The 14,596-nt window shown below is 38.8% G+C and overlaps 1 protein-coding gene across 1 annotated transcript in view; it reads right to left on the minus strand.

Moving 5' to 3' along the window:
- The window catches only part of CDKAL1 (CDK5 regulatory subunit associated protein 1 like 1), a 609,083-nt gene that overhangs the window by 428,516 nt on the left and 165,971 nt on the right, over window positions 1–14,596 (minus strand). The window contains exon 6 of the mRNA XM_068960663.1: window positions 8,799–8,895. Coding sequence (XP_068816764.1) covers window positions 8,799–8,895 — 97 coding nt within the window. The remainder of the gene's footprint in view (window positions 1–8,798; window positions 8,896–14,596) is intronic.

Below are 14,596 nucleotides of genomic sequence, written 5' to 3' on the forward strand. Positions count from 1 at the left end.
GTCCTTCATATATTCTGGATATAAACCCTTTAGGAGATAAATGTTTTGGAAATATTTTCTCCAGTTCATGGCTTATCTTTTCATCTTAACAGTATCTTTGAAAACTCCGATTTATTCATTTCTCTTCCTTCCTGTCCTAAAAAACAGTGCGCTGTGTGTGTGTGTGTGTGTCCGTGTCCTATCTAAGAAACACTTTGCTAACTCAAGGTCACCAAAGGAGAAGGTGATTAAAAAAAAAATTCAAACGCTCTATTAAAGATACATGGATAGCAAATAATCACAAAAAATACGGTCAGCATCACTAGCCAACAGAGAAAAGCAAATTAAAACCACAATGAGATACTATTAATACTAATCTACTACTACAACTGCTAAAATTAAACTGGCAGGACCAAGCTCTGGTCAAGAGGAGAAGCAACTGAACTGCTGGTAGAAATGCAAAACAGTACAGCTGTTTTGGAAAACAATTTGGCAGTTTTTAAAAGGCTGAGCAAACGCTAACTACAGGACCAACCAGTATCATTCCAAGGTATTCACCCAAGAGAATGCAGACACACAAAGACTGCGCACACATGTGTCCAGGACCTTTATTCTTCATAGCCCCAAACTGCAAACAACACAACTTTTCCATCAACTAGCTGAATGGACAGACAAACTGTGGTCCATCCATATAGTGAAATAACTCCATACAATAAAAAGTTAAAAACTATTAACCACAACATGTATGAACACTGAATGAATTATGCTAAGTGAAAAAACAAAGTAACATATACAGAGGCAAAGCTTGTACTACCGCCCTTTACAAATACTGAGGGTTATATATATATATTTATATATATTTAGAAGATTTATGGAAATGCTATTGAAAAAGTTTATTGGAACTATTTTTCTTCCAGCATTTGCTCACTTCCTATCTCTGTGTCACATTTTGGTAATCCTCACCATATTTTCAACTTTTTCATTATTATATTTGTTATAGTGATCTGAGATAAGCGACCTTTAACGTCACTCCTGTAATTTTATTTTTGGGCACCATGAACTGTGCCCACATAAGACAGCAAACTTAATTGACTATTGAAATGACAAAAAAGGCTTTATAATATTATATAAACTTAGTTGATAAAGAAGCAGCAGGATCTGAGAGAACTGAGTCATTTTGAGAGTTCTTGTAGGAAAAATGCTATCAAATAGCATTGCAGGCTACAGAGAAATCATTCACGGAAAGGAGAGTCAATCAACGAGGCAAACTTCACTGCTGTCTTATTTTAAGAAATTGCCACAGCCACCCCAACCTTCAGCCACCACCACCCTGATTAGTCAGCAGCCATCAACACTGAGGTTAAGACCCTCCACTCCCAAAAAGATAACGACTCACTGAAGACTCAGATCACAGCATTTTTAGCAATAAAGCATTTAAAATTAAGGTATGAATATGTTTTTTAGACACAGTGCTACTGCACACTTAAGAGACTATGGTGGCGGTGGTTTAGTCAAAGTCATGTCTGACTCTTGTAACCCCATGGACTAGAGCCCACCAGGTTCCTCCGTCCATGGGATTCTCCAGGTAAGAATACAGGAGTGTGTTGCCATTTCCTTCTCCAGGGCATCTTCCCAAACCAGGAATCGAACCCAGGTCTCCTGCATTGCCGGCAGATTCTTCAGAGGTTAAAGCAACTGCCTGCAATGCAGGAGACCTGGGTTCAATCCCTGGGTCAGAAGATTCCCCTGGAGAGGGAAATGGCAACCCACTCCAGTATTCTTGCCTGGAGAATCCCATGGACGGAGGAACCTGGTGGGCTATAGTCCACAGGGTTGCAAAGAGTCGGAGACGACTGAGCGACTTCACTTCACAAGGGACTACAATATGGTGTAAACATAACATTTATATGCATTTGAAAAGCAAAAAAGAAATCATGTGACTTGCTTTTTGTGATGTTTGCCTTATTGGAGTGGTCTAGAATCAAACCCACTATCTATCTCTGAGGTATGCTTATAATTTTATTTATGTAACATCTGAAAAACGCAAAACTGTAGGAACAGAAATTAGAAATTTGATTTCCAGGGACCCTGTTTACATTTGTTGAGGGTGGGGGGGTGGCGGATATATAAGAGAACTTTCCAGTGCAATGGAAATGTTCCACATAAAACTCAATGGTGATTTCATTACATGTTAATTATATCTCAATAAATCTTACTTAAAAGAGAAAAGTTAGTACCAATAACATACAAGAAGAGTTTAAAATAATGAACAAAGGGTCTATAGAAATAACCACCAGATTATACTGCTTGTAACACCTGTTCATACTATCTCATTCCTACCCCCATCTTTAACCCAGTCATGTGATTCTGACTCCTCCTTTCCACTCTATTTATCACTAGTTTGTAATACTTCAAACCACACCTCTTAAAGCCAGTGCCTCCAAGTTATACTCAAATCAGGACACACTTCTTGATATTCCTTCTACCTGCATGGCACCCTTAGGCACACATGCTTTTCCTTAGATATGAGCCTTCTGCTCAGAAGCCCTCTCCCCTTCCTCCATTCATCAAACCACTACTTGACCTTTGAAACCCAAGTCAAGAACGACTTTAACCTCCGTGTGCCCACCTGACTGGATCCTTAGGTGTATTTATCATGATTACTTGCAGCTCTCTTCAGATTTCACTGTCTTTAGGGAACAAATTTTATTCAGCTCTGTATCTCTAGCAGATAGCTTCATTGCAGGCACATAGCTGTGCTCAGTGTTAATCCTACTAGTAAGAGAATTAAATAATTTTAAAAAGCTGATACAGAGCACTAATGATGTGCCAGGGACCATGCTAAGCACATTACATTTATTAAATACTTTAACCCTTACAAAATTCAGAGTTAGGTTCTATTATTATTCTCCACACTACGGACGAAGAAACTGAGGCACAGAAAGGTTGAGTAACTTGAACAAGGTCACACAGCTAACAAGCGGTGGGCCGGGACATGAACCTGAATCGTAGTATGCTAGACCTCCTTTCATATACTTAAGTAGGCGAAAATTCCCTGGTAGCTTAGGCGGTAAAGCATCTGCCTACAATGCGGGAGACCTGGGTTCGATCCCTGGGTCGAGAAGATCAGCTGGAGAAGGAAACGGTGATCCACCCCAGTACTATTGCCTGGAAAATCCCATGGACAGATGAGCCTGATAAGTTACAGTCCACGGGGTCACAAAGAGTCAGACACGACTGAGCAACTTCACTTTCACTTTCAGGCGAAAAATATGTACACATATAGATAGAGGCCCCAAGAAAGTAAAGACAATAGATCTAGCAAGGCACAAAAATGAATGGGCTTTTACATCTACCTGTCATTCTGTGCCAATGCTGTCATTTTGATAATTAAAGGTTAAAAAAAAAGGAATATGACAAGAAGAAATATTAAATGACATGAAGTAGAAAAAAATAGAAGAATAATTTCTCAAGTTTTGCCCTCAATATCGATGCCACTGTTACTGGGACATTGTTTCATTTCATGAATTCACCATTTGAAATACAGTATATCATAAAACATATCCTCTTTCAAATGTTCTTTTATTTACACACATAATTTTCAAAATTAACATTCATATATGAAACAGTCACCATGCTGTCTGACTCTTCGGGATTAGAGTAGCCTGCCTGAAAAAATGTTTAAACCACTGCAAATCAACCTGGTAATGGTCCCTGAGATAAGTGGACACCTGTGGTAAAGCACATTTTTGTTCATTTCTCCAAAGAAAATATGCACCTGCCTGCAGGGCTCACAGCTGGCACATCAGGAAGTTCTATCACTCACAGATTTTGAACATCCAACTGTATATTCCGCTTGGAACTGCATGTTTTAAAATGTTACAACCAGTTTATTAATTCAGTTATTTAGTATTTCTAGAGATATTAACACAAAGACAAGGCTAATGAGTCAACACCAAGCCAAGTTCAGATGCAAGTCTTTGTTTACTAGCACAAAAAACCACACAAAATGTATAGTTCTGTAAGCCTGCTTTCATGTAACAGAATAAAAACCAAGCTTCTTAATAAACATCATGGCTATCAATAATGAGTACTCTAAGAATTGTGGAATAACACCACCTCAGGAAGAGCTCAAGTAAATAAATGCTATTTCAGCTGTCTATTCCTAACAGAACTCCCAGCTAATGGACACAAAGTGTATTTGCATCTGACCCTTTTAAAGAAATTCCCACCTCATCAATCTCCCCTGTTGCCTAGGGACCCATCCCACCAAATGCTCCAGGAGGCTGAAGATGTCCTGGGCTCAAACCAGATTTCTCCCCCCAAGAACTGGAATGTAAGCTCTATGGGGACAAGGATCTTTTTGATAAACCACTGCATCCCTCACACCTGGAACAGTAGCTAGCACTTAGTAGGTACTCAGTAAGTACTAGCTGAATAGAAGAAAGAATGATGTGGCAACCCTGGGATTTAAAGTCTGGCTTTCTGAGCTCTGATGTCTGCTATTCTTTCCTGCTACCAAACTAAAAAAGAACATCCTTTCTGGCTAATTTAAAAGCAACTTTCCTGCCAAAAAATGAACAAAGTGAAGAAAAATAGCATTGAATAGAGCAGTCACACAATCTTGGAACTACCTACAGCTAGCCACAGAGTAACCAATGTAAACAATTAAGAGCAGGGATTGAAAAAAAAAAAAAGGTAGCATTGCATGAAAACTAATTGCAAGGTAAATAGTTAAGTATTTGTCAAAAGAGAAATAGCAGTTTTCACGGTAAGGTAAAATGTTTCAAGATCCCTTAAAAATGGAAAAGATCTTGATTCTGCACTGATTACCTATAAATTTATCTTTATAAATTTATATTCTACAAATAAACTTCATTTAATCACATTAGGGAAAGAGTTTTGGTTTAAAAAAAAGATCTTTTTATCCAACATATGTTTTCAAATCTGTCCTTTTTCTTCTCCTACTATAAGGAAAAAACCAGGATGAGAGAAATCTAAAGATTACTGCCACTGAAGCCAGTACTTCTGGACCCAGAGGTTGAAAGGTCTTACCTCTGGTTTTGATATTGTTACCCTCTTTCTCTATCCTACCACACAGATAATATTAATCACAACTGGATTCAGAAGGCATTAAGAGATGATATTATAAAGCCCAGGCATCAAATCACCAATTACCATGTGCCCCCACCACACTGTTATCTCTGATTCTGGAAACAAATTAAATGTCCCATTTCTAAAGGCTTATACGGGTGGAAGTTTGCATGTCAAAACAGTAACAAATATCACTCTTCCTTAGTAAACATCTTCTTAAACGCTTACTCCAGGAGCACTTGCAAACATGAGACAGTATGTCTTTTTAACCCCAGGGTTGCAATAAGTTCCTTGCTCACGATCTAAAGCTTTTTATTTCAACCACTTGGTCAACAGAGCAGACCACCCTCCCTGTATTGAGGGGCAACAAAGACAAATCTTAGCAGGAGGTGGAAGCACAGGGCGTAGTTACAGCTGGTCTTCCTTCCATCTCTATTAATGCCTCCATCATAGAAACACTATGAGGGAAATACTGAGATGGAATAACAGTTTTCACACAGTCTGTAAATCAACTGTTTAATACAATTCTAAATATCCTCCTAAAAATACTTTCCCAAATAACTGGATTTAAACATCTTCATATTGTTTTACACTTCAGAATTCTTTTGTGTAAACCAATATAATTTGTTTCTTTACTTGACTATAACTCACTATATTTCAGAAGGTTTTTGATTTTGTAGCCATTCAACAATTCTATTCAGAAACTACCGTTGTTGTTGCTTAGTCACTAAGTTGTATCTGACTCTATGTGACCCCATGCACTGTAGCCTGCCAGGCTCCTCTGTCCATGGGATTTTCCAGGCAAGAATATGGAGCAGGTTGCTATCTCCTTCTCCAGGAATATTCCTCATCCAGGGACCAAACCAGCATCTCCTGCTTGGTAGGTGGATTCTTTACCACTGAGCCATCAGGGAAGCCCTATTCAGAAACGGATCTCTCCAAATGGCAATTATAAATGATACTGGTTTCCTTCTCCAGTTTTTTTTAAGATTTCAGTTCTCCTGGACACAGCTTTTATACATAGTCAGTTATGACAGATGACATACATCTGCCACATATACAAATGCTGTGTAAAACGATGTTGACAGAGAACAATCTTATACTTTCGTAATATTACTAAAGATATAATTATATTACAATGCTGAAATGTTGTTATTGATAGAGCACTCTACTTTTGGAAACTTTTCACAATATGCTGATCTTAAGATAGAAAGCCCTTGATGAACATTATTGTATTATGTATATTTCCTAAAAATTAGAAAACTACTTATATCCAACAATTATAAACAGGTAAGTAACTTGTGGCATATCCTTCAGTAGAATATTAACACAGGACTTAAAATGGTTAAAGAGTTCATGGAATAAAATCCCATGGAAAAACAGCAACACGAAATAGTTTTGACATTGCAATTAAGTAAATTAAGCAGAGGTTAAAAAAAGTCTGAAGAGGATGAAAGTGAAAGTGTTAGTCACTCAGTCATGTCTGACTCTATGCAACCCCATGGACTGTAGCCCACCAGGTTCCTCTATCCATGGAATTCTCCAGGCAAGAATACTAGAGTGAGTAGTCATTCCCTTCTCCAGGAGATCTTCCCGACCTAGAGACTGAACCCAGGTCTCCCACATTGCAGACCTATTCTTTACCGTCTGAGCCATTAGGGAAGCCCCTGAAGAGAATAAGCAAAGTTATAAGTATTGTGTTGCTGCTGCTAAGTCACTTCAGTCATGTCCAACTCTGTGCAACCTGAGACGGCAGCCCACCAGGCTCCCCCGTCCCTGGGATTCTCCAGGCGAGAACACTGGAGTGTGTTGCCATTTCCTTCTCCAATGCATGAAAGTGAAAAGTCAAAGTGAAGTCGCTTAGTCGTGTCCGACTCCTAACGACCCCATGGACTGCAGCCTACCAGGCTCCTCCATCCATGGGATTTTCCAGGCAAGAGTACTGGAGTAGAGTGCCATTGCCTTCTCTGAAAGTATTGTGTTAGGGTGATAGGATCATGAATTTTCTTTCTATTCACTTTCTTCAAATGTATTATTTCTCCAATTGTAAAGAAACTAAATAAATCTAAAGAATTTAAAAGGTAATAAAATGAGACAAGGAGACAGAAAACAAAGCGTGCCAGGTCAAACAGGGAAAATTTTTTACTGCCACATTCTTGAGTTACATCATCTCTGAAAATCATCTCCTGTATCACCAGCACTGGCATCCTCTCTTACAACATCTTGAGAATCTCCCCAAGATTCTCACATACACTGAACTCTTCACAACACACAGTAGAGTTCTGGGAAATGTTTCTATAATGCACACAGGGAGGAGGCTTCTGCCATACTACAGAAATTCTATTATTCTGGGAACTTAATTCCTTGAGATAAACTAAAAAATGAATTCCAAGCTTTTACCACACTTTGTCTCTAAAACAGCATTCTAACTAGTTTTCTATTTTCCTAACACAGCAGGATCATGTTTATGGAGAAAGTTAGTTTGACATGAAAAGATAACTCAGGAGTCCATACTCAGTTCATTCCTTAAACCAAGAGAAATCAAAATGTAAACAGACAAGTGGTAAAAACAAACTAAAGTTTCCAAACATTCAGGTTCTGTTTGTTTAACAGGAGAATGTTTGTTCAAAGATTATTAAATTTGCCAGTGGGGTAAGGACTTCACAGCGGAAAACAAGTTCATTACACTGAGAATACAGTATAAGAACCGATCAACAGTATATGAAAGAAGAAAAAAAAAAAAATCCAATGAGTCCAATCCAGATGGCGATTTTATATACAGTCTTTTCTATGAGCATGTAATATTTTTTAAACTATGAAACCTCTTTAAAAGAAGATCATCACTGAGTACAGTGAGTACAGCTGTAGTAGAATGGTGGAAAGGATGAAGCACCAACATTTGGTCAACAAATACCGTTTGAATTTTACCTCTGGGCATGTGTGAATAGTGATGACCACAAAGATAGTAGGTTGTCGTCTCCCGACTTGAGAGAGCTTACTGCTCAACAGGGAAAGGAACACACCAACAATAAAAGTACAAGGGGAAAACTGCTTTCATTCAGTCACCAAACACTGCATGAAAGACTGTCTACTGTATCTCTGGCACCATGGGAAAGGCTGGAAAAACACGGTCAGAGTTTTTAAAAAAGATAGAAAAGCTGTTGGCATGGAGCTAATAATTCAAAAAGAGAGGTGGGCTATATTCAAAACATCACACAAGTTAACTCCAAACTTACAACTCTGTGAAATGCTGAGAAAGTAAATGAAAGGTAACTGAATAATAAGTAAAGGGAAACCGAGAGACAGGACTGTCAAGGCTGGCACAGAGCAGTCAGCACAGACTGAGACAGGGTACTGGTGGAGCCAAGATTCGGGGCACAACTATGACAAAGTGGGACATTCCAAAAGACGCATCTATTTACTATGATACAGAGAGAGGCAGTGCTAGAAGGCAGACACAGACCAGGTTATAATTAACGAAGTTAAATTCCATACCATGGTTTTTATTGTGTTTTTTTTTTTTTTTAATGAGAGAACCTAGAACATGTTTCCATGCTAGGTTCAAATGTTACAAAGACATACTAAAATTTTCACAGCAATAGGGAAAGTGTGTGAAGGACATCCAGAAGTGTAACCAAGCTTGTAAATAACCTGGAAACGGAACATAAGGGGCCATGACAAGTTTCAACAGTGAGGGACTATATTCCCATCAGGCGCAAGCTTACCCCGATGATGCTCAGCCCTTTGAGGTAATCCTGGCGAGGCTGGGCTTGAGGAACACAGCCAGCAAGCACTATTTTCTTGTTCGCCTCTTGAGCTTTTCTAAAAGACAGAAGAGAAAGCAGTGTTAATTCTTTTCCTCGCAAGTGTGCCCTGGGAAACCGATGTTAGTGCACATAAGTTCCCTAGAACTCAACAGGCCCATCTAGTACAAAACAGGATTTTCTTACAGCTGCTTCGAGAGAGTACATTATAATATGACTTCCGGACTAGGCGTCTATTTATCACACCATAAGGGACACCATGGCAGTTCAATCTGGTAAGGTCATTCATTACCGCCTCATTCTAAAACAAAAAAATTTCACTTATATAGAATTCTCAAGGATATAAATCATTCTTGAAAGCCACATTTTCCAGACAGACATCAGCCATTCAAATAAGTTATACTTATTTTAAATATTAATGACAATGTTCCTAAAACATACTATATGATTTCTGAGTCTTTTTGTCTAGTATAAAAGTAAAATATACATTTTAAAAGTTGAACAGGAAAGAAACAGAAGGTATAATATCCCCCTCTCTTCAGAGAATTCACACAGCTCCTCACTTCTGTTCCTCAGAGATGTCTACAAGTTACGGATTATTTATGCTTCTGTCTAGACAATCCCTCTCAAAACAGGTATGATGTGTAAATAGACCTGTGTTCACTATAAATACACAAAGATGAAACAATACTTCAATACTTTATTTTCTAACTTCCATCCAACACCCCTTATCATTTGTGTCTTTACCTAAAGATTAGCCTCATCCCTTTTTTGTATTCTACTTTTTTAAACAGAAGTACATTTGATATTACAGTTGATAGTACAGTACAATATTATATGTTACAGGTACACAACATAGTGATTCAGTTTTTAAAGGTTATACTCCACTTACAGGTATTATAAAATGTTGGCGATATTCCCCATGTTGTGTATCTTCATAACTTACTTATTTTATACCTAAATTTGTACCTCTTAATCCCTTACCCTGATCTTTCTTCTTCCCACTCATAACCACTCGTTTGTTTGCACTGAGTCTATTATTTTTTGTTAACTTCACTAGCTTTTTTATATTTTAGCTTCCACATATAAGTGGTGTCATATAGTACTCGTCTTCCTCTGTCTCATTTCATGAAGCACAATGCCCTCCAAATCCATTCCTGTTGTTGAAAATGGCACAATTCTGTTCTTTTTTATGGCTGAATAATATTCCATTGTGTATATAGTGACTATATACGACATCTTCTCCATCCATTTATCTGTTGATGAACACTTAGCTTGCTTCCTAATCTTCACAATTGTAAATAATGCTGCTAAGAACATTGGGGATGCATGTATGTTTTGAATTAGTATTTACATATCCTGGATATATACCCAGGAGTGGAATCTCATCCTTTTTAAACACAACAGTGTAGGTATACTATAGCTTAACTAATCTTGTTCTGAGAGGCATTTAGGTTATTTCCAATTTTTCACTATTGCAAATTATTTTACAATAAACATGCATATAGATATGTGCACACATATACATGCACAAACACATGAGGCTGGATAGATAAGATAATCTTTGAATATTTGACAAAGTATTCCTGGATTATAAACCTAGGTGTGAAAGCTATGCCAAGTTCTCTATTTCCCTAACATAAATTCTAAGAAGCGGAAATGCTGTTTCAAAGGTATATATGTCTGGTTATTGTATTTGGCGTTTCTTTACTTAGGAAGTTGGGACATATTTGATGTGAGTGTGGGTTAGGGTGTCAATCATTTCTCTGGGCATGTGTGCATTTGGCAAACACTGATGCTCTGCTAGAAGATGGTGGAATACCAAGCAGAGCTAACAACTCCTGGAAACTATCGATATTCTTTGCTTATTTTACATTAAAATTTTAAATCTTCAATTCTTTTTCGAGTATGTGGTTTTTGGACCTGTGATACTCTGTATATTTTTTTCACAGGTTGCCCAGTTACGGGTGATTTATACACCCAAATGTGCTTCTGACTGCCCTCTCCAGGCAATGCCTAGGGTTCTGAAACCAACCGAGAAAGCTAAGGGAATGAGCAGCCCCGTTTCCAGAAGTGGAAACTTTAGGCTACACACTATGAAGTGAAAAGTCTCTATACCTGGCACACCTTGTTTCTGTCAACTTTCTCAAGTGTACAAATTCAGAACTGAAAGCCTAAAAAAGTGAGGGTGGGGTGAGGAGGGTGGATTAACAGAGCCAGCTTTGTGTGACCAACAGCCAACACCAAAACCTGCTGGGAAGTATGCAGAGAATGATTAAATGAACGAACAGGCAGAGGACAAAATACTAGTTTATCAGCACCTATAAGCACCTAATAGCACTTCCATAACTTCTTAAAATACTCTGGTATAACTTATCCACTTGGAATCATGAGAAAACTTGTTAATGGAATCAAGGAAATGTGACTGTGGTAAATTGCTTAGCATAACCAAGAGAATTACTGCCTAGCTCTGCCACTTAGTTTTACTTTTTTTCAAAAAAAATCAGTACCAAGCACATCACTGCACACAAATAGCTTTCTTGCAGTAAATGTGAAATATGAAATACCTTATCAAACAAACAAACAAAAAAATCAATTCATTGTAACAAAATTCTTTACATTAATAACACATACAATGGAATAATATCTGGTTTCTTCAAAAATTTCAGGTATGCACCTAGATTCACTGTCAAATGTGCAAGGGTCCGATAGGTCATCAAAAAATAAACCCACCCCAAAAAAAGTTGGCTTCCAATAATGTGATTCAATTACTCATTAAGTACATCTAAGAAAGTTATGACCAACCTAGATAGCATATTAGAAAGCAGAGACATTACTTTCCCAGCAAAGGTCCGTCTAGTCAAGGCTATGGTTTTTCCAGTGGTCATGTATGGATGTGAGAGTTGGACTGTGAAGCAAGCTGAGCGCTGAAGAATTGATGCTCTTGAACTGCGATGTTGGAGAAGACTCTTGAGAGTCCCTTGGACTGCAAGGAGATCCAACCAGTCCATTCTAAAGGAGATCAGTTTTAGGTATTCAATGGAAGGACTGATACTAAAGCTGAAACTCCAATACTTTGGCCACCTCATGCGAAGAGTTGACTCACTGGAAAAGACTCTGATGCTGGGAGGGATTGGGAGCAGGAGGAGAAGGGGACAACGGAGGATGAGATGGCCGGATGGCATCACCGACTTGATAGACGTGAGTTTGAGTGAACTCTGGGAGTTGGTGATAGACAGGGAGGCCTGGCGTGCAGCTATTCATGGAGTCGCAAAGAGTTGGACACAACTGAGTGACTGAACTGAACTGAAGACATGATGTAGAAGAAAATGGCAACCCACTCCAGTATTCTTGCCTAGAGAATTCCATGAACAGAAGAGCCCAGCAGGCTACAGTTCATAGGGTTGCAAAAAGTCAGACATGACTGAGCAAGTATCCACACAAGACATGACAGTAAGTGTTTAAGGGACCACAGTAAGAGGAAGACATGTACTTTGTACTTGACACCATCCTGGTTTATAACAGATACGATGCAAAAGAACAACATCACAGCATTAAGCAACAGAAAGATATACAAGCAACATATGATGGAGGGAAAAGAATATGCACACAGGGAAAGACAGTAAAAAGCTTTATGAAAAAATCTGAGAGGATTTTAAAACAAGATAAGAGTGGAGAGGGCTTGCCAGGTGGCGCAATGGTAGAGAATCTGCCTGCCGATGTAAGAGATACAAGAGATCCGGTTCAATCTCTGGGTCAGAAAGATCCCCTGGAGAAGGAAATGGCAACCCACTCCAGTATTGCTGCCCGGAGAATCCCAGGGACAGAGGAGCCTGGTGGGCTATAGTCCACAGGGTCGCCAAGAGTCAGACACAACTGAGCATGCGCTCACAGGAGTGGACAGGGTGCAATGGAGGCAGAAAAAGCTTCAGGCAGTTGTTACAGCATGGACAAAGGCAAGAAGAGAGAAAGCTGGGGGGAAGCATTTCATTACAGAGAAAATTTCTGTATAAAGGAGATGAATAGGGCTTATAATTGTGGAAGGAGCCGCACAAAAAAAAGGCTGGGCAGGCTCCAATTTAGTGGGCAGTGGGGAAATTTTTTAAGTTTTGGTGGCAGAGTGGACACCAAGTGGAGCCAAACTGAGTAAAGGACCAAGGTGGCAAGGTGCAAAATGAACTGCATGGGGAAAGAAGCCAAGGGGTGGTGACACTCATTTAATACCCCAGGCAAAAGGCTGTGAGGACCTGAACACACGTGGAGGATCCAAAAAAACAGAAAAGAAAATAAGTTAAACGGAGACAAATTCTCTTGCTAGAATATACTCGGGAAAGCTTAAGGATGGATCAAAGGTGGTGCCAAGGTTTTGAGACTAAGGCAAGGATTAACATTTTCTAAAAAAACAGCCAGACAGTGAATCAATTCAGGCTTTGGTGACCACAGGTTTCCGATGCAACTGCTTAGCTCTGTCATCTTAGAGTAAAAGCAGATAGACGCAGTACTTAAATGGGTGCGTTTATTTCAATAAAACTTTATTAGAAACAAGCAGCAGGTGAGATTTGGCCCAAAAGCCAGAGATTGCAAATCTCTACTCTAGGAAAATACAAAAGAACACTGGTGCCACCAGCTATCAGCAGAAGCTGAGTAGTAAAGATAGAAAGTGAAAGTGTTAGTCTCTCAGCCATGTCGGAGTCTTTGACTGTAGCCCACCAGGCTTCTCTGTCCATGGGATTTTCCAGGCAAGAATACTGGAGTGGGTTGCCATTTCCTTCTCCTGGGGATCTTCCTGATCAAGGGATCAAACCTGGGTCTCCTGCACTGCAGGCAGACTCTTTACCATCTGAGCCAACCGGGAAGCCCCAGTAAGGATAGAAGGAAATTCAAATAGGACAGATCAGATCTGAGGTGACAGTAATGCCCAGCAAGTCTCTGGAAATGCAACTGGGCTGGCTGGCCGGCAATAAAGTTGGGGGTAGGTTTTAGAAATGCATTCCAAAGTGATGGCTGATGATAATGGATGCGACAGTCTCTAAAGATGTGGAGAGAATCTGTGGAATACAAAACTGTAAGGTTCTTTAGCAATGTACAAACATTCCCATAGGCTAAAACATATTAGTGTGAAAAACAAAAAAGATAAAATCACTACCAACAATTCTATAACAGTAATAATCATGGTTAGCATTTATACGTACTTCCTCAAGGTCTTCATTATGTACTTTTGAAAACAGTACAGCCAATATACGACAACCCAGGGAAAGTGTTCGGCTAACATTGTCAACACTAGACCAGGTCAAGAAACAACAGTCCATGACTGATTTTAGGGTGTAAGCAGAACACCAGAAAATTAGGAGGAAAAGTTCAAAATAGAGATGCTTAAATAATTTATTTAAAATATTATTTCATGCTTTTTGTTGAATTTGGCTTTAAAATGCTAGGGCAGACCAGAACTATAAGCCAAAAATCATACCCCAGCTATGGAATATTGATGATACACTCTGTGACCAAAAGTTTTAATGCGATTTCTCAAAGAGTGTTCTTGTTCTAAATATTCCTTTCTTACATCCTGTTCTTTTTGCTTTGTGAACTTTATTCAGGTTAATAAGCCTGGAATTTCTTTTATTTAGAAATGTACCTAGCACAGACATATTTTTTAAAGCCTTATCCTTCAAAATATGAATGCTGACAAGAATAATACTTTAAGAAATTCTAAAATACTATAAATTTTAGATAGCCTTGAAATGTCAATTAAAATGAAAATT

Source organism: Capricornis sumatraensis, chromosome 22 (assembly GCF_032405125.1).
Source record: "Capricornis sumatraensis isolate serow.1 chromosome 22, serow.2, whole genome shotgun sequence".
Taxonomy (NCBI): Eukaryota; Metazoa; Chordata; class Mammalia; order Artiodactyla; family Bovidae; genus Capricornis; species Capricornis sumatraensis.